Raw genomic sequence first — 18,700 nt, forward strand, 5'->3', positions numbered from 1 at the left:
GCTATTTTTTGGTATGCCTGGATGGCTAAAAGAGATTTCAGTCCTCTCAGCGATGACTGTCGGGCATGAGACTGACAAGTGCTAAAAGAAAAAAGCAGCGTTGGAAAGGATTCCTTCATTCCTCAGACTCCCACGCAGAAAGCTTAGAAGGATTAGATGTAGCGGGCAGTGAATCAGTGAGTGCACAGGACAGCTGGAGCGTATGGTAATCTGTTGACTTTTTAGTGATCTAAATGTTGCCAACATCCTAGTCAACTGAACTGCTCGGAGGCAGATGGCTTTTTCTTTTAGTTTATGGAAAACTTAAAGAAACTCCCTCCAAAATGGGTCCATATCTAATAAGCAATGCTGCTCCATAAAACACATTGCAGGGGTTGAAGACACCTTACGGTTAGAGATGGGCAATTATTTATTTAATTTTTGGCAAATTTCGAATTCGCAGCTAAAACGCTATATTTTTTTTTTAAGGTTTCTTTTAAAGGTTCTAAAATGAGCTAATATAAAAAATAAAATGGAAAAAAAAAACCTTTAAAAAATAGAAAACATGATAAAATAAATGTCAAAAGTGGGATAGAGCTTTTGCAGCGAAAAACAGATATGGTTTCCACAGCCAAATTGGATAATTATGCACACATTTTGACCCTGAAAGATTCTTCAAAATATTATTTTTGCAAAGTCAATTTTGCCGCATTTTCCCCTCTCAGCGGCACACAAGTGGGCATCCAAATATTTTATATTGCATGTCCGATGTTTGTTTCCATCCCGACCTTCACAGCCGGAACGGGACATATCGAATAAAATAATATTTATAGAATATCTACTTGATATATTTACACACACACATGAACATGAACACACACACGAACACACACACATGAACATGAACACACACACACGAACACACACACACACATGAACACACACAATTTTTATGATATAAAATAAATAGAGAATCTACTTGATATACTTATATTTACATACAGTATACAAACAAACACACAAGCACACACACGAACATACACACACACACATACATACATACACATACATACACATACTGTACAATTTTTATTATATAAAATAAATAGAGAATCTACTTAATATACTTATATTTTCACACGAATACACACACACACACACACACACACACATACTTTTGTTCCTGCTGCTGTTCATCTACTGTATGTATGAAGAATTTAAAACACGCAGCCCCCATTTCGCAACAAATTGACAGCAATTACTGCACTTCCTCTTAATATTTAATGTTTCCCCAAATCGTTGGGTTCCTGGAGTTATGACTGAAAATCTTTTGCAACGCCTGAGCTTATCATATATTTAAACGTTGACTGCTGCGTTAATCTGTTCAGCACCAGAGGGGTTTGTGACACATTTCCAGGTGCAGGATTGGTTATAATTATAGTTACCTTTATTTATCTAGATTAACTAATGCATACATTCATGGGAATTAATGATTTAACAGTCCAAGCCAGCAGCACTAGTACTGAATGGAAATAGAGACTCCCATGGATATATAAAGCTTCCTTAGCCAGACATTGTGGTGGTGGTGGTGGTGGTGGTACATATAGTATGTGGGATATTGCTGGCAACACTTTCAGGGCTTTTCATAAACGTTCAGTAGCAAAAAGATGGAGGAATACACCCCTAGCGATGCTAACTAGGAAAATGTCCATGTAATGAATATGCAATGTATAGCACATGAAGCTTCGTTTCCTTCCAAACAAAACAGCTTCATTAGCCCAGAAATCCATGTTCCACAATGTCTGTGATAAGCATGTAAACCACTGCATAAGTCTCTTATGAACCACTATTTGCAAACACCTTGTTAGTCAGGTATGTCTTATATGGGTATATGTGGAAAACTTGAAGCTTGATTGCAGTTGAAGTCAAACACAGATAAGTAACATATTGTGAAAAAGTTACTCACTCATGACCATGTGGAGATCCAGGCGCTGTCGGCGTGCTCCTAACGAATGGATACAGCATACAAAAGGTTGTGAGAGGCGGTGCAGCTGCTTTGGAAGAAGATGTATGAACCAGAACTGCAAAATCTTCTAGGTACAAAAATGTATTGTCGGCACATTTAGAAACAGTAAGAGAGCACTTTTTGATCAAGCGTGGGTGTTCACGTGAAACGCGTAAGAGTGCTCTCTTACTGTTTTTAAATGTGCCCACAATACATTTTTGTACCTAGAAGATTTTGCAGTTCTGGTTCATACATCTTCTTCCAAGGCAGCTGCACCGCCTCTCACAACCTTTTTTAAACGTTCAGTAAACTTTCTTTAACACAAGTAATATCAATTATAACCAGTGAAGAATATGTATCTGAAAAATTAAAATTCTGGTTGCGGTCTACCCGATGTGGGCTGTAGAAGGCTGAAAGCAAGAAAGGGAGAAGGAACCTTGAGTCATCCTGCATTGTATTAAGCTGCTCCATTCCATAGCACTGACTCAAGCTGCCGGCATTGACAGATAACTGAAGTGACAGAATTCACAGTTGCTTCAAATGTGCCTCAGTGGCTAACAGATGTACCTTTATGCAGAAAGCTATAGTTTTATGGATGCCTGTGAAGGTCAGGCTTTAAAAAGGGACTTTTAAATACAGTAGTGTATATTTGCATTAGTGTATTTCAGTCACATTCACTTTTAGCCTTTGGCACCTTCAGGGTGCCAGCAGAGATGTGGGTCGCAGGAGCAGCTCTTGCTTGCTTTATACTCTGAAAGCAAGAACAATTGCCGGGGCATACCTCTATTTTCCTAATTTAGATGAGCACTCGTTCTGCGTTCCCAAAGTATTAATAGATGTTATCTAGTAAAATCATATATGTATATTATTTTACAGTATCAGCAACCTAATACTGCAGGTGTTTGTGTCTATCTACTGGATATCTATTCATCTGTATAACTACAAAGGAAAACGGAGCACTGTCCAGGGAAAAAAACGGATCCAGAGGGGGCTCACTCGTAAAAGAAAGGATCAGGCTTTATTGGATCATGCAAAAATAACCTCTAGAGAGGCAGCATAATACAACGCGTTTCACGCGTATAGCACTTCATCATGAAACCTCTCTAGAGGTTATTTTTGCATGATCCAATAAAGTCTGATCATGATTTTTATGAGTGAGCCCCCTCTGAATAGTTTTTTCCCCCTGGATAGTGCTCCGTTTCTCCACTACGTGTTTTGCTGTTCTACCTACATGGATGCACATCATTGGACCTCCTAAGGACTTATCTGGATCTCTACCACAGTGAGTTCCACTTATGCCTCTATCACTTTTACATTATTTGTGGGTGGGAGATTGTTTTTTGTGTCAGTAATTGCTTCATGTGTATACCAACCGGATACCCTAGACCAGCGGTGTGCAAACTGAGGGGGGGGGGGGGCAGGAGAATTTCTAGGGGGGGCGCGGCAGTTACAGAGGCCCTGCACTCTTCCCCACAGCATTTAAATTAAATGCCAGGGGAGGCGTTAGGCCTCTGTAACTCACTTACCTGCTTCCAGCCGGGTCTTCGGCGACGTGGCACCATGGCAACGTGGCGTCAAATGTCGCCGCGGGGTCGTGTGACGTCACACGTCGCCTTGGCAATGCACGTCAAATGACACGATGGGGGTCACGTGACGTAATGTCACATGACCCGCGGTGTCATTTGACGCCAAGCCATTGGGAGAGGGGGGGTGCAAACTCTGCGGCTTGCGGGAAGGGGGCCGCATCTCATGAAGTTTGCGCGCCCCTGCACTAGGCACTAGTCTCCCCATACCTGCTACTCACATGTTATATTAATATCATGGAGGCGGCTTAAACTTTCTATATATTAAGCATTATATGCTGGAGTAATGTCTGTTTGGAAGCACCAGACCTTAACTACAGATGTTGCCAAACTTTCTGTTCGTCTTGTCAAGGCAGCTCTTTGCTTTTACGACCACGACGCTGGGGGGAGTGAGTCTTGCTATATCTGTATGCCTGTAGATCTCAAACAGTACATTACTTTGTTATAGGATTTCAATTTTTTAAAACAGCAGTTCCCAACCAGCCTCAGTCCTCTGTCCCTTATTTTTTTTCAGCTGAAGCACACTATGTTCAGCTCAGGGGACACCATTTCCAGAGATACATACCGGCAGGGCCACGACAGCTTTCCTGTGGCCCAGGACTAGAGTTTCCAATGGTGCTTCCCCTGTAGGCGGCTTTGCAAACCCGCCCCCCCCCTCTTTCTCTTACACACCTCCTCGATCTTTCACCTATCTATCTTCCCCAATGTCAATGTCCCCCCTCTCACACTCTTCCTCTGACTCCCCCATCTCTTCTCTCTCTCCCTCCCTTCTCTCTCCCTCCCTTCTCTCTCCCTCCTGTCTTTTGCTCACTCCCACTTTCCCTCACTCCCTCTCTCTCCAACCACCATTCTCTCTCACACCCTCACTCCTTCCTCTCTCTTTCCCCTCTCTCTCACTCTCTCCCTTCTCTCTCTCTCACTCCCTCTTCGCTTCTCGCTCTCATTCCCTCCCTCCCTTCTATCTCTCGCTCCCTCCCTTCTCTCTCTCTCATGCCCTCTCTTCTCTCTCTCAATCTTACCTTCTCTCTTTCGCTCTCCGACCACCCCCCCCCCCACTCCACTGGCCACACAGACACACACATAATTCCATCCCACCCCTTCTAACACACACACAATTCCACCCCCACAATACCTACCCAATATTCCCCACATCACAATGGCCCCCACAGCACAATACCCACACTATGCCCCCCCCCCCACACCACAATACCCACACAATATCCTTTCACACCGCAATAACCACACAAAACCCCCCACAATACCCTCATAATACATAATCCCCCCCCCCCCACAATACCCACACAATATTTGCACCATGCGCAGTAGGCGCCATATGCACCGCATCTGGCCTTGCCTGCACAGTAGGCGCTGCGTCTGGGCGCACTTGCGCAGTAGGTGCCGCAGGAGGCATTAGCTCGCACCACAGATAAAGGCGCAACACAGACACACACAGACGCGCGCACACATACACAAACACACACAGAGACATGCGCGCACACACACACAGAGACACACACACACACACAGAGACACACACAAAACACACAAAACACACAACACACACACAGAGGCACAAACACACGCACACAGAGACACAGAGACACAGAGAAACACACAGAGACACACACAGAGACACACACGGAGACAAGGAATTCACAATTACTATCCATATAGAAGTACAAATAGCTGAAACAGGGTGTGTGTGCCGAGCACGCGCGTTCTAAGTCAAACTTCTTTGCGTTTTGGCACTGAAATTCTGTTTTAATGTTTAATTCAAAACATCACCATCATAAATACAATTTCTGTGACAAAACACAAAGAAGTTACACTTATAATGCGCGTGCTCGGCACACACACACTTTTTGTTTATTTTTATGGGTATTTGTCAAATAAAGCTTGCAGATTTTTGATATCCACTCAGTCTGGGACACATCTGTAATGATTTGAATTTGCCTCTTTGTAAGGAGTGCTACGTCATCACGTCTTGTTCTAGGCCAATAGCTGCAATGGATGACATTGCAGCTTCCTATTGGCCCACATGATGCAGGAGATGTAAACAGCTTGTTTCCCCAGGACCCAGCACTGTCATCGGTAACATTACCAGTATGTAGCTCAGGAACCAGGGTTTTTTTTAGATGAAAATTGCACAGTTTAGCTATGGGAGCTCCCATGCTGTAAATATCAAGGGTTGTAAAGTACTGTAAAATGAGCAAAGGGAACCGCTGCTTTGTACAACGTTTGTGCTCCATAGTTATTGTATCATGAACTGGACCAAAGACATTTCCCACTCATACTTATTGCAAGTTATTTTATTAACAACATGTTTTTTTTCTGTTTTGCCATTACAACGATTATTTTTAGAGAGATGTAGAAGCTAAAAACATGAGAAGTTAAATTGAAATATAAGCTGTCTATTTATTATTTTTATCATTTTAATTTGTATGGAGTTATTCAATTCAAAAAGAGGCTGGAAACAGCAGGCAATGCTGTGGTATACAACAGGTAAAAGCGCTCAGTGTGCTTATTTGCATGTCATTACCCCACATCCTTGTTGGAATAACGTGACAATGGGGGTATAGCAGAGCTTAGGGACCTTTGTAATACATGTGATTGGACTTTGATAAATCCATAAAAGGAACTTATAGAGAAAAACATGTGGACTCTTTACTAACTATATTGATCATTTCCATTGATCTCCATTGCTGAAGTTTCTGTCTGTACTTGTGATTTGTTGCAAATCACTCAGACACAACCAGGGAATAATATCAAGTGGTAAATTAAAGCTGTGATTCCCAACAGGGAATCGTGAGGCGTCTCAAAGGGGTTCGCCCATCAAAAAATGTAATGGCAGATCCAATGCAGCATAGTGGGTTCCTGAGCCCATGTGGGGACTGCACACTTATTAAGACCCCAAACTGCACCTTGGTGTCGTGATACTGTATAGCTGTCAATGACAGCAGGAGATTTCAAAGTGGCTCCCCGAAATGCTTTACATCCATAGCTGCAAGGCATTGTGGTGAGTGACTTTGGAAACTCTGGCGATTATTGACAGCAATACCACCGATGCTTTCTGCACAAATGGAGGAGCAGTATGTGGCATTTGTTATTAGTGTACTGTATGTCAACTCCCCCTCCTCCCCCCACCCCCAAGCTCAGGACACTATGCCGTATTGGATTGGTCAAACAATCTTCTTAGCAATAGTCTGATGTATAATTTAGGGGGTTGTGGAAGTATATATTAATGTGTGCATTTTGCAACAGTACCACATTGAATGTAAAAGATGCATTCCAATGCTTATATACTTAGCTATCCGAGATTCCTCTCTTGGCAGTTGGAATCTATTTTGGGAAGCATTCCCCATCATAAAACATGGCTACAGACTACTCATAATCTGCCATATAAAGGACAGTCAAAGTGCTCTTAGAAACTGCCAACAAATAATCCCTTCATCTCACAGTATAATTAAGCACCAATTCCACCCTGGGAAGGTAACACTGTCCATTGGAATCCTTGAAATGCCCTATTTACTGGAAGCACATTGTTTTGAGATAACTAATAATCTATTTTTCTACCACTTGATTCAAGTAATGCGATGTGAAGATGTGATTTCACAACTCTCGAACACATTCTGGAGATTGGGTGTGACGCTGGGCTTTTGGGATTTTGGACTCCAGCCTGTGTGGCTGTAAATCTCCTTTTTATTTTTATCAGAGCAGCTCTGCTCTTAGGACACATAGCAACACCCACAGATGATATCTGATCCTCGGTGATGCTAAAAGTCAATTATGGAATCGTCCCAATTCGGATGAGTTTCCAGTTGCCACCATAGGCTCCTCACACAACGCTCATGTCTGTCCTGCAGTTATATGGGTGGGATTGCCGGGTCTAATTGTAGCACATTATCTGTTCCTTGTCACCCTCTTACCGCTCAAAAATGAATCATGTAGGTTGCTAGGATGATAATTATATCATGCTTAGGGATAGTTTCAATACACTGCTAAGCAGCTTATCACACTGCGATCCGCTGAAAACCACCATTCAAGTCAATAGGGGTTTTCAGACAATCGTGGTATAATCAGCTGCTTTGAAGTTTATTGATTAGCCCCATACGGTGTGTAGTTTGAGGTGACTAGCACTTGTGCTTCACTAATTATTCCGACTCCAGAGGATAACATTTCAGTCTTCCCAAATGTGTTTTTTTTCATGGTTATAAATTGATCGCTATCGCATTACAAATTTGAAAACTGTGGCTTTGAAATTACATAAAATAATGAGAATTCTTTGCTACTTTCAGGAACCATCATTATGTCAGAAGACTTGAGAGATGCTTTGGATAACATGTATGATGCCAGGATTCCCAAACTCTGGTTTAAGATTTCCTGGGAGTCAGCCACCTTAGGTTTTTGGTTTACTGAACTGCTGGAACGAAATCAGCAGTTCCGAAGCTGGTTATTTGACGGCCGACCCAACCAGTTCTGGATGACAGGATTTTTTAATCCACAAGTAAGATGGTTTAGATGCCCCCATGTTAGATATACATTATGCCGTGTTAATATCAGTAAACATATGTATTATAAATATATCACATCGAGTACACCTTCCAGCAAACAATAAAAGTCAATATATATAAGGAACAATCCGTACATACAAATATACATAGGCGGGAAAAATGTTGTGAAGCCAAATGATAATTACGGAAATTCCATTGTTTTTCCATGATAACCTTCTTGAATCAAAACCACTGGAGCAAGGGATCAGAAGCGCAAATACTCCCCAAATATGTGGAAAATGTGAGAGAGACACAAAATAGTGCAATAACGTATAAAACAACACTATGACTGTGGTAGAAGGTATCTCACTCACAATTGAGAAGCAGAAAATAGGTGTTGCGTTATTCAGAGTTACCAACTCATAGAGGATTTCTGTAATGAGTGCTCACCACAAACAGGACGGAACCTCAGGGCTGAGGTGGGGATGTCAGAATACACCGACCAACTACCGCGCAACTGCATCTGGATTGCAGAGCCGTAGCCGGGTCAGGGTAGGAGAGGTCATAGGTGAGGTCATAATAGACATGATACTCGCCGTGGTCTAGGATTGGAGAAGTTGGATGGTCGTTGTGCGTAGCCAAGTTCCAGGAGTAGAGGGGTCAGAATGGTCATTGTGCATAGCCGAGGTCCAGGGGTCTGAGAAGGTAGAGGTCTGGGTACAAGCTGAGGTCAAAAGGTACAAGAGATCATGGCAGAATGCACAGAGCAACAGCAGGGCAGCATGATGCTTGAGGCAAGCACTTCGTACATAAACACAATTTTAATTAATTGCCTAGGGGCTGGCTGAGCATAAAAAGAACAGAGAGCCAATGGGAAGACTGCAGGCAATGAGTCATCACAGGTAGACTGTGTACTGATAGGCAGGAGCGGAGTGTAGCACAGCTGTGGAGTAATGAAGGGAATTAATGTTATTAGCATTAACCCCTCGAGTGTTTCTGGTCGTGCGACGCCAACAGGTAGCGGAGACAGGAGCATCCTCCGTTGCGTCTACGGGACAGTGGCAGTATTTTATAACCATGTCTACATAAAGTACCTTTAGGTAAATTAGGTTCAAGTTGGTAAGTCCTGGTCACCACAGAACAATCCTATTGCAGACAATAATAATTGTCCATCAATGATAAGAATATGATATAGTGCAGATAGGCGTATAATATCTGCTGAATCGCTACACTATCTAGTTCATCTGTTTTAAAATATGCTGAGTCAGCGATGCAATCACAAACCTGTTGCGCGTGTTTTACAACAGGGTTTTTTGACGGCCATGCGACAGGAAACTACCCGCATGAATCTGTCCAAAGGCTGGGCACTCGACAGCGTCATTTTGCATAATGATGTCACCCGAATGATGAAAGAAGATGTGAACATGCCACCTCCCGCTGACATTGGTGGTGTTTACATTTATGGTCTTTTCCTTGACGGCGCTGGCTGGGACCGTAGAAACACAAAGCTCATGGAGTCTTCACCAAAGGTACATGTAAAGTTCATGTACAATAGATGTGCCACTTTCAGAATTGTTAGGGTGTGAAAAAAGGTGAGCATGGTCATTAAGTTTGCTGTTTTAGGGCTGTTATATAGTGTGTGCGGCCGTGCGTGAGCCTGTTCGAAGGCGCGTGCCGCATGCTTTTTGTGTGTATGCTGTAAGCTGTGAAGGTACTGTGTGTGAGTGTGTGAGTGTGTGAGTGTGTGAGTGTGTGAGTGTGTGAGTGTGTGAGTGTGTGAGTGTGTGTGTGTGTGTGTGTGTGTGTGTGTGTGTGTGTGTATGTGTAATTTATTATTTATTTAAAAAAAAACACATTGGTAAAAATAAAATATTTATTTCATTTGTGCAGACACACAAATACATACATACACATGTATACATATATACACACACACATATACATATATTCAGCGCCGGTAGCGGCGCGAAAAGATGATTTTCCCCGTCTTCCCCGCTGTCTGTCGGCTCCACACTCCCTGCCGTGCGCGCGCGGCCCTTGTATAGAAGGGCTGACTAACCTCAGCCATCTATAACTGCCGTGCACACGCACGGCATAGCATGCGGCCGCACTATAGAACCAGCCTTAGGCCTCGGACATGCTTACCGCTGGCGTGCTGATGCACGCTGAGGCTCAGGGAAAGCGGGTGCTTTCCCTGGCCTTGCGGTTGCTTGTCCTGCTCGCCGTAAGGGGGCGTGCCAGCTGCGGGCACGTCACTGACCGGGGGCGGGCCAGTGACGTCACGGAGCTGGTTCGCCCTCATTGGGCGAAGCGCTCACGTGATCGGCCTGTCGCGCCGGCAAGCAGGGGAATTTTAAATTCCCCTAAGACCTACGCTTCCACAAGCGCGCGGAAGCTCAGGTGAGCCCCTACTAAAGCCGCTCTAATTGCGGCTCTAGGGGCTTAGTGCTGAGCGGGAGCGCGCGTCAGTGCGCTTCCGCCAGCAAGCAGGCAACATGGCCGAGGCCTTATGTGAAAAGCCTGGATACAGTACAGTATAATGAACTCTTCCAGGACTAGACAAAGGATTTGTATGAGAGCACTAGTATATATAGAGTTAAAACAGTAACCCTATAACATTCACAAGGAGGCAAGTGCTGTGTGTGCTAGCAGGGGTGACAGAGCTTGGGAAATGTACAGTGGGTTTATTTATTTTTAATTGTGTGGATATTGAAAGCCGGTAGCAAAATGTTTTCTCTCCTGTCAGGTTTGAGGCTTCAGTGGGTGTGGTTTAGTTGATTGCTTACCTAACACACCTGTTTAGTGTTGGGGTCTGTCTTTAAAACAGAGGCTTGTAACGAATCCTGAGGCTGTGAGTGCTAATCTGAGTGACTGAAATTGTAGTTGTGTTTCAAGTGTGGAGTTAGAACAAGGAGTTAATACAAGGAAGGTGTGATACAAGGTATAGTATATTAAGGTACAGTGACTTGTTGGCACTTTATACTCTATAGTGCAACAATGAGCAGGATTAAGAATGTCACTCAATCACATTTTGCCAGATATACAGTATGTGCACTTGGAGCAGTTATTCCTCGAGGATACCACTGTGCGAAGTGTGAGCAGGTGGTCTCTTTGGTGTCTCAGATTGCTGATCTGAAGAGGCAACTTGCAATATTGAGGGACATTGACAATCTTGAATGGAGTTTAGTGTTGACTGAGCAGGCTCTGGCTAGGACTAGTGGTACAGAGGGTGGAGTTGTTCTGAGCTAACCCAGCCCAATAGATTTGCCAGATTGGGTTAAGATCTTGGGGGTGTCCAGGTGGGAATGGCAAGCCTGGGGGGACTGATTCCTCTTGCGTCCAGGGGAATAGTTCCTCCAGTACAGAGGGGACTCAGGATATTACTAGTATAAGAAAGGTTGTGGTGGTAGGGGACTCCATTATTAGGAGGGTAGAGGGCAATCTGTTGCCGTGACCACATGAACAGAACAGTTTGCTGTCTCCCGGGTGCTCGGGTTTGGCACATTGCGGATCGGGTAGGCAAATTGTTCAGAGGGTCTGGGACTGATACAGTGGTTTTGGTACATGTTGACATCAATGACAAAGTTAGAGATAGATGGAGGGTCCTAAAAAAAAATATTTCAGTGATCTAAGCCACAAGCTTAACGCAAGGACCTCAAAGGTACTATTTTCCGAAATACTACTAGTGCCATGTGCTACACCAGTTGGAGCTTAGGGAGGTTAATGCATGGCTAGTGGAGGAATAGCTAGGAGTCATGGAGGTAGAGTTGTGGAGAGGTGGGAGTTTGGTAAGCCAGGAGGCACCCATATTAAATACAGATAATACTAGAAAACATAAAGACTAAATCCAATAGGAGTAGAAAGGCAGGAGCAGATAAGATAACAGTAGCACAGCCTGAAAAAAAAACTTAAATACATTCTTGCTAATGCAAGAAGCCTGACAGATAAAATGCTGAGCGTATGATATCATAGGCATTACTGAAACATGGTGGGACAAAACTCATGACTAGGAAGATAATTTAGAGGGTTATTCAATTTTTCTGAGGGATCGAGCAAATAGAAGAGGTGGTGGAGTATGTTTATATGTTAAACTGTATTTTAAACCAATTATAAGGGAAGATGTTTATGAAGGGAATGATTAAAATGTAGAGACCTTGTGGATAGACATTAGCAGTAGAGGTAAAAGTAGACTGTTTGTAAGGATATGCTATAAACCACCAAATATTTTGAATCCAAAATACTTTTGCAAATGGACAAAGCATTAAAACCAAGTCATATTTTCATAATGGGTCAATTTCAACTATCCAGACATAGAATGGACCAATGAGATTAGCATTACAATGAAAGGGAACAGGTTTTGGTGGTGCTAAAAGACAATGATCCAAATTATTGAGGAACCAACCAGAGGAGGGGTAGTACTAGATTTTGTAATATCAAACAATGTAGCAGTAATAACAAATATTCAATTCCGGGAACAATTGGGAAACAGTTCTCAAATTAAAAATTCTCAAAAAACATATTATATGGGTCTGACAAAGACTTTACATTTTACAAAAGATAGAATTGAATAAACTGAAGAATAATCTACAAGGAATAAATTGAAATGACCTTTGTGCAGGGGAAAATGTCTGACTGACTGCCTGGGTTTTGACTGACTGACTGCCTGCCTGGGTTGGTGACTGCCTTGGGTGCCTGACTGACTGACTGCCTGGGTGGGTGACTGACTGCCTGGGTGGGTGGGTGTGTGACTGACTGCCTGGGTGGGTGTGTGACTGACTGCCCCTTATCTGACTGATTGCCTGGGTGAGTGGGTTGACTGACTGATTGCCTGACTGAGTGACTGCCTTTGACTGACCTACAGCCTTTTTTCTGACTGCCTGGGGTTTTGACTGACTGCCTGGGTGGGTGGGTTGACTGACTGACTGACTAACTGCCTGGGTGGGTTAACTGATTGACTGACTGCCATTTTTGACTGACTGACTGGGTAGGTGGGTTGACTGACTGTCTTTGATTGACTAACTGCCTGGGTGGGTTGACTGACTGACTGCCTGGGTGTGTGGCTTGACTGACTGCCTTGGTGGGTGACTGATTGCCTGGGTGGGTGGGTGAGTGACTGACAGCCTAGGTGGGTGACTGCCAGGGTGGGTGGGTGCTGTTTCCTTGCCTCGCTTCCCCCCCTGCTCCCGATCCCCATGGCTGCTGCCCGAAGTGGGAGGTAGGCTCGGGGGCGCGGGAGGTAGGCTGGGGGGGCGAGACTTGTGGGCTGATTCCCCCTGGCAGCATCTAGTTTCCCCCCTGGCAACATCTAGTTCTCCCCCACCCTCCGGCAGCATCTATTTTTTCCCCACCCAGCACTCCGGCAGCATCTAATTCCCCCAGCCCCTGGTCCCCGGTACCCATGGCTGCTGCCCGGGGCAGAAGGCTGGTGCAGCGGGAGCTGGATTAGCGGGTGCGCTTGGTCCATGTGGCTGCTACTGGTTGGGACCGGAGGAACAAGACCGGACACCCTATGCATGCGCGCCGAGACATCTGCTGTGCTCATGCAGACAACGGAATCGCCGGCATTTTTTTTTCTGACACTTTTTTTTTTAAAACACTGGCACGGTCGTGCAGGGGGCCCGGGCGGTCGGGAACCCTGAGTCACCGGGCCCGGGATGCCAACCTCAGCAGACCCCCCATGTTGGCTGGCCTGCTGATAATCCTTTGATTTCTATAGAAGGTTTTAAACACTTTCCCAGCAGTGCAATATATTTGTAACATTTTCCTGTTTGTTGCCCACATTCCCAGCAGTTTGAGCTGCAAACTGTAACAATAGATAATGTTACCTTATTAATATAAGAATACATTGTAGCTGATGAGTACACTGACTCAATTACTGATTTTAAACTGAAAGGCAGCCATTTAGTGAACCCTAGGAAGCAGGATTTTGCTGATCGATCACAGGAGAACGAATTGATCAGAAGCGTAGGTAATTAGTTTTCAATAAAGGTAATCAAAGACTGCATATATTTAAAAAAAAAAGAAGATGTATTTCTTTTTTTTAAGCTGCTTGGATTGCCTCTTTAAAGTCAGAAGGGGCAGAGGCATCATATCAGAGTGATAAGAAATGTAACAAAAGTTACAAAAGGGCAATCAAATTAGCAAAAATTGAAAATGAAAAAAAGATTGCAATAAAAAGTAAGATCAACCCTAAAAATATATTTAAGTCTTAATAACCAAAAGGTTAGACAAGAAAATATAGGGCTCTTTCAGTGTGGGACGGGCAGGCACATTATTGGTGATAAGGAAAAAGCAGAGGTATTAAACAAATTATTTTCCTCTGTATTTACCAGGGAGATAGAGAAATGGCAAAAGCGCTCAAATGCCAGGCCAATGATGATATAATGCCAGAACCACCATCCAAAGGAAATCCGTAACCGCAAATATAGAGTAGTGATAATGCAACAACAATAATGGGTACAGTCTCCTGAAGACAGGTAGTGGGTAGTACAAGCCCACCCACGATCAATCTCATTGATAAGTTCCCCTAAGTTGGCAAAAGTATTCACATTCCTTGGTGTGGCTGGCTGGCTGTGCAGCTTCCAATGCTGGAATGCAGGAGTAAAAAATTAGGAGGAGCGCACGAACGAATGGGGCAGGAAAGGACCCAGAATCAAAATATGTAAAAAGGGTCATGCACAAAGTACCCTTTTTACATATTTTGATTCTGGGTCCTTTCCTGCTCCATTCGGTTTGTGTACTCCTCCTAATTTTTTACTCCTATTTACCAGGGAGGAATGAATTGGAAAAATAGTTTGACAGGAGGAAGCCACAACCTCTATATTAACTAACAATTTGTTAATTGAGGAAGGAGATCATAGGCGGCTTAATATATTGAAAGTAAATAAGGCACTTGGTCCCAATGGCATGACAAGAGTTCTCAAGGAGTTAAGTTCAGTAACAGCCAAATCCTTACATTTAATATCCAAGGACTCCATTTCCACAGGCTCAGTACCACAAGATTGGCGTAAAGCATACGTGGTACCTATATTTAAAAGGGGAGCTAGATCACAGCCGTGGTAATTACAGACCTGTAAGCCTGACTTCAATAGTGGGGACGTTACTTCAAGCTTTAGTATGAGATAATATTCAGGAATACCTAATGGAAAACAAAAAAAATATTAGTAATAGTAAGCATGGATTTATGAAGGATAGATCTTGCCAAACTAACCATATTAGTTTCATTGAGAAGGTAAGTAGGTATTTAGACCAGGGTAATACAGTTGATGTGGTCTACTTAGATTTTGCAAAGGTTTTTGATACGGTGCCACACAAGAGATTAGTAAAAAAAATAAAGGAAATTGGACTCAGTAATAATATATGCACCTAGATTTAAAACTGGTTGAAGGATACACAACATAATTTTGTCTTCAATGGATCCTTTTCAGGTTGGGCTAAAGTTGTGAGTAGAGTATCTCAAAGATCGGTACTGGCATGCCTGCTTTTTAACTTGTTTATTAATGACCTTGAGGTTGGCATAGAGAGCAAAGTCTCCATCTTTGCTGATGACACTATATTGTGTAAGGTAATAGAATCAGAGCAGGATGTAATTTCTCTCCAGAACGACTTGGGTAGACTGGAAACTTGGGCAGGTAAATGGCAGATGAGGTTTAATACAGATAAATGTAAGATTGTACATTTGTGAAACAAGAATATACAGGCGACTACAAGTTAAATGGGGATAAATTAGGGGAATCCTTGCTGGAGAATGATTTAGGAATGCTTGTTAACAGCAGGCTTAGCAATGGTGCCCAATGTCATGCAGTAGCTGCAATGGCAATTAAGATCTTGCTTTAAAGAGGGAATGGATGGAAGGGAAGTAAGCATAATTATGTCCCTCTATATATTATTAGTACGACCACACCTTGAATATGGAGTACAGTTTTTGGCACCATTCCATAAACAAGACATTATGGAACTAGAAAACGTGCAAAGAGCTACCAAATTAATAAAGGGGATGGAACATCTGATTTATGTGGTGAGGCTAGCTAAATTAGATGTGCTTACATTAGAAAGCAGGCATCTACGAAGGGATATGATAACTATATACAAATATATTCGGAGACAATACACAGAGCTTTCAAAAGAACTATTCATTCCAAGGGCAGTACTAACAACATGTACAAACAACATGGTGTCATCCCTTAAGGTTGGAGGAAAGGAGATTTCACCAGCAACACAGGAAAGAGTTCTTTACAGTAAGGGCAGTTAAAATGTGGAATTCATTACCCATGGAGACTGTGATGGCAGATTCCATAGACAGCTTAAAAAACGTTTGGACATCTTTTTTGTAAGGAAAGTGTAATGCTGTGCTCACCACAAACAAGGCAGGACCCCAGTACTGAGGTGGGAATGGGTATAACGCCACCCACATCTACGGGGGCACATCTGGAGTGCGGATGGTCAGGCAGTCGGATCAGGATTGGAGAGAGTAGAATGGTCACATACTTGCCAAGGTCTGAGGTAGGAGCCAGTAGAATGGTCTGTGTCCGTTTAGCCGTGGTCAGGGTTTGAGCCAGTAGGATCATAGAGGTCAGTTAGCAGTGGTCAGGATTGGAGAGATGACGAAGGTCAGAGGTAAGCCGGGTCGGTAAGCCAGAAGTGCGGAGTCCAAAGTATAGCTGGGTCGGTACACAGGAGATCGATCTGAAACAAGGCAACTGAGACAATGCAAGGCAGGACAAGGAACCAGGAAGTGGGAGAACAGCGCTCACTAGAACTATGCTCAGCCAAAGTGCAAGTGGCACAGCTGAGCATATATGAGGGAGCATGACCAATGAGAGAGGGGGGCAGAGCGGAGGCCACCCAACCTATTTTCATCTGAAAATCCCCATAAAAGTCACTAGAAATTTTCTGATTAAATGGGTGGATCCATACAATATAGAATTACCCCTTCTGGTGATATTTAGTAAGCGGTGCTATTCCATATTACACCTTTCAGCACCGGAAGACACCATATGCCCCATTTAACTTAATGGATCATCATCCATTATCTCCCCCACATGTTCCCCACCTATGCAGCCCTTCCTCCACTTCTCTATCTCTCTTTTTGTGCTGATCTCTTTCTCCCTGTGGTGATCCCTCTCACTCTCTATGTGTGCTGATCTCTCTACCCCTTTCTCTGTGCTGATTTTTCTCTCCCTGTGCTTCTCATCTCTCTCTCTCTCTCTCTCTCTCTCTCTCTCTCTCTCTCTCTCTCTCTCTCTCTCTCTCTCTCTCTCTCTCTCTCCTCCGTCTGTGTTCCTCCTCCGTCTTTCTCACTGTGTTCCTGCTCCGTCTTTCTCACTGTGTTCCTTCTCCGTCTTTCTCACTGTGTTCCTCCTCCGTCTTTCTCACTGTGTTCCTTCTCTGTCTTTCTCACTGTGTTCCTCCTCCGTCTTTCTCACTGTGTTCCTCTGTCTTTCTCACTGTTCCCTCCTCCCTCTCTGGTTCCCTCTCTCTAACTCCTCCACCCCTCAACAGTGAGAACTCTTCCTCCCTTCTCTCCCCCCCATCATTCTTCCGACCTTATTCTCTCTTCTTCCCCCACCTCACTCTCTCTTCTCCCCACCACACTCTCTGTCCACCCATCTCTCCTCCCCCCTTCTATTTCCCCCCTCTCTCCGCCTGTCTCTCCCCATCTTTCCCCCTCTCTTCCCCTCCTCTTTCGCCCACCTTCTATGCTCTCATCCCCATTCTTCTCTCCCCCCTTCGACTCTCCCCTGTTCTACTCTCTCCTCTCTTTCTACTCTCTCCTCTCTTTCTACTCTCTCCTCTCCTTCTACTCTCTCTCCCCTTCTACTCTCTATCAATCCCCCACCTCACTCTCTCCCCACCGCTCACTTTTTCCGCATCTCCCACCTCACTCTCTTCCCTAACCACTACGTCACTCTCTCCCTAACACCTGCCTCACTCTCTCCTCAACCACTGCCTCACTCTCTCCCCTAACCCCTTCCTCACTCTCTCCTCAACCCTAACCCCCCTCTCTCCCAACCTTCACCCCTCTACCCAAACCTCACCTCACTCTCCCCCCAACCCTCTCCTCAATCTCTCCCCAACCCCACCTCACTCTCACCCCAACCCCCACCTCACTCTCAACCCAGCCCCCACCTCACTCTCTCCCCAACCCCCACCTCACTCTCTCCCCAACCCCCAACTCACTCTCTCCCAACCCCACCTCACTCTCTACCCAACCTTCACCTCACTCTCTCCCCAACCCCCATCTCACCCTCTTCAGAACCCCCACATCACCCTCTTCAGAACCCCCACCTCACCCTCTTCCCAACCCCCACCTCACCCTCTTCCCAAACCCCACCTTGATCTCTTCCCAAACCCCACCTCACCCTCTTCCCAAACCCCACCTCGATCTCTTCCAAACCTCCACCTCACCCTCTTCCCAACCCCTACCTCACTCTCTCTCCAACTCTCAGCTCGCTCACACTTTCCACAAACCTCACCTCACTCTCTCCCCAACCCTCACCTCAATCTCTCCCCCAACTTCCACCTCACTCTCATCCCAGCCCTGCCTCACTCTCTCCCAACCCCCACCTCACTCTCCCCCAACCCTCACCTCACTCTCCCCCAACCCTCACCTCACTCTCTCCCAACCCCCACCTCACTCCCTC

General features: G+C 44.5%; 1 protein-coding gene across 1 annotated transcript in view; it reads left to right on the forward strand.

The window, feature by feature from the left end:
* The window catches only part of LOC142487170 (dynein axonemal heavy chain 5-like), a 426,040-nt gene that overhangs the window by 373,527 nt on the left and 33,813 nt on the right, over nt 1-18,700 (forward strand). Inside the window, exons 75-76 of the mRNA XM_075585972.1 lie at nt 7,863-8,071; nt 9,365-9,586. Of these exons, the coding sequence (XP_075442087.1) occupies nt 7,863-8,071; nt 9,365-9,586 (431 nt within the window). The remainder of the gene's footprint in view (nt 1-7,862; nt 8,072-9,364; nt 9,587-18,700) is intronic.

This window comes from Ascaphus truei, chromosome 2, assembly GCF_040206685.1.
Source record: "Ascaphus truei isolate aAscTru1 chromosome 2, aAscTru1.hap1, whole genome shotgun sequence".
NCBI lineage: Eukaryota > Metazoa > Chordata > Amphibia > Anura > Ascaphidae > Ascaphus > Ascaphus truei.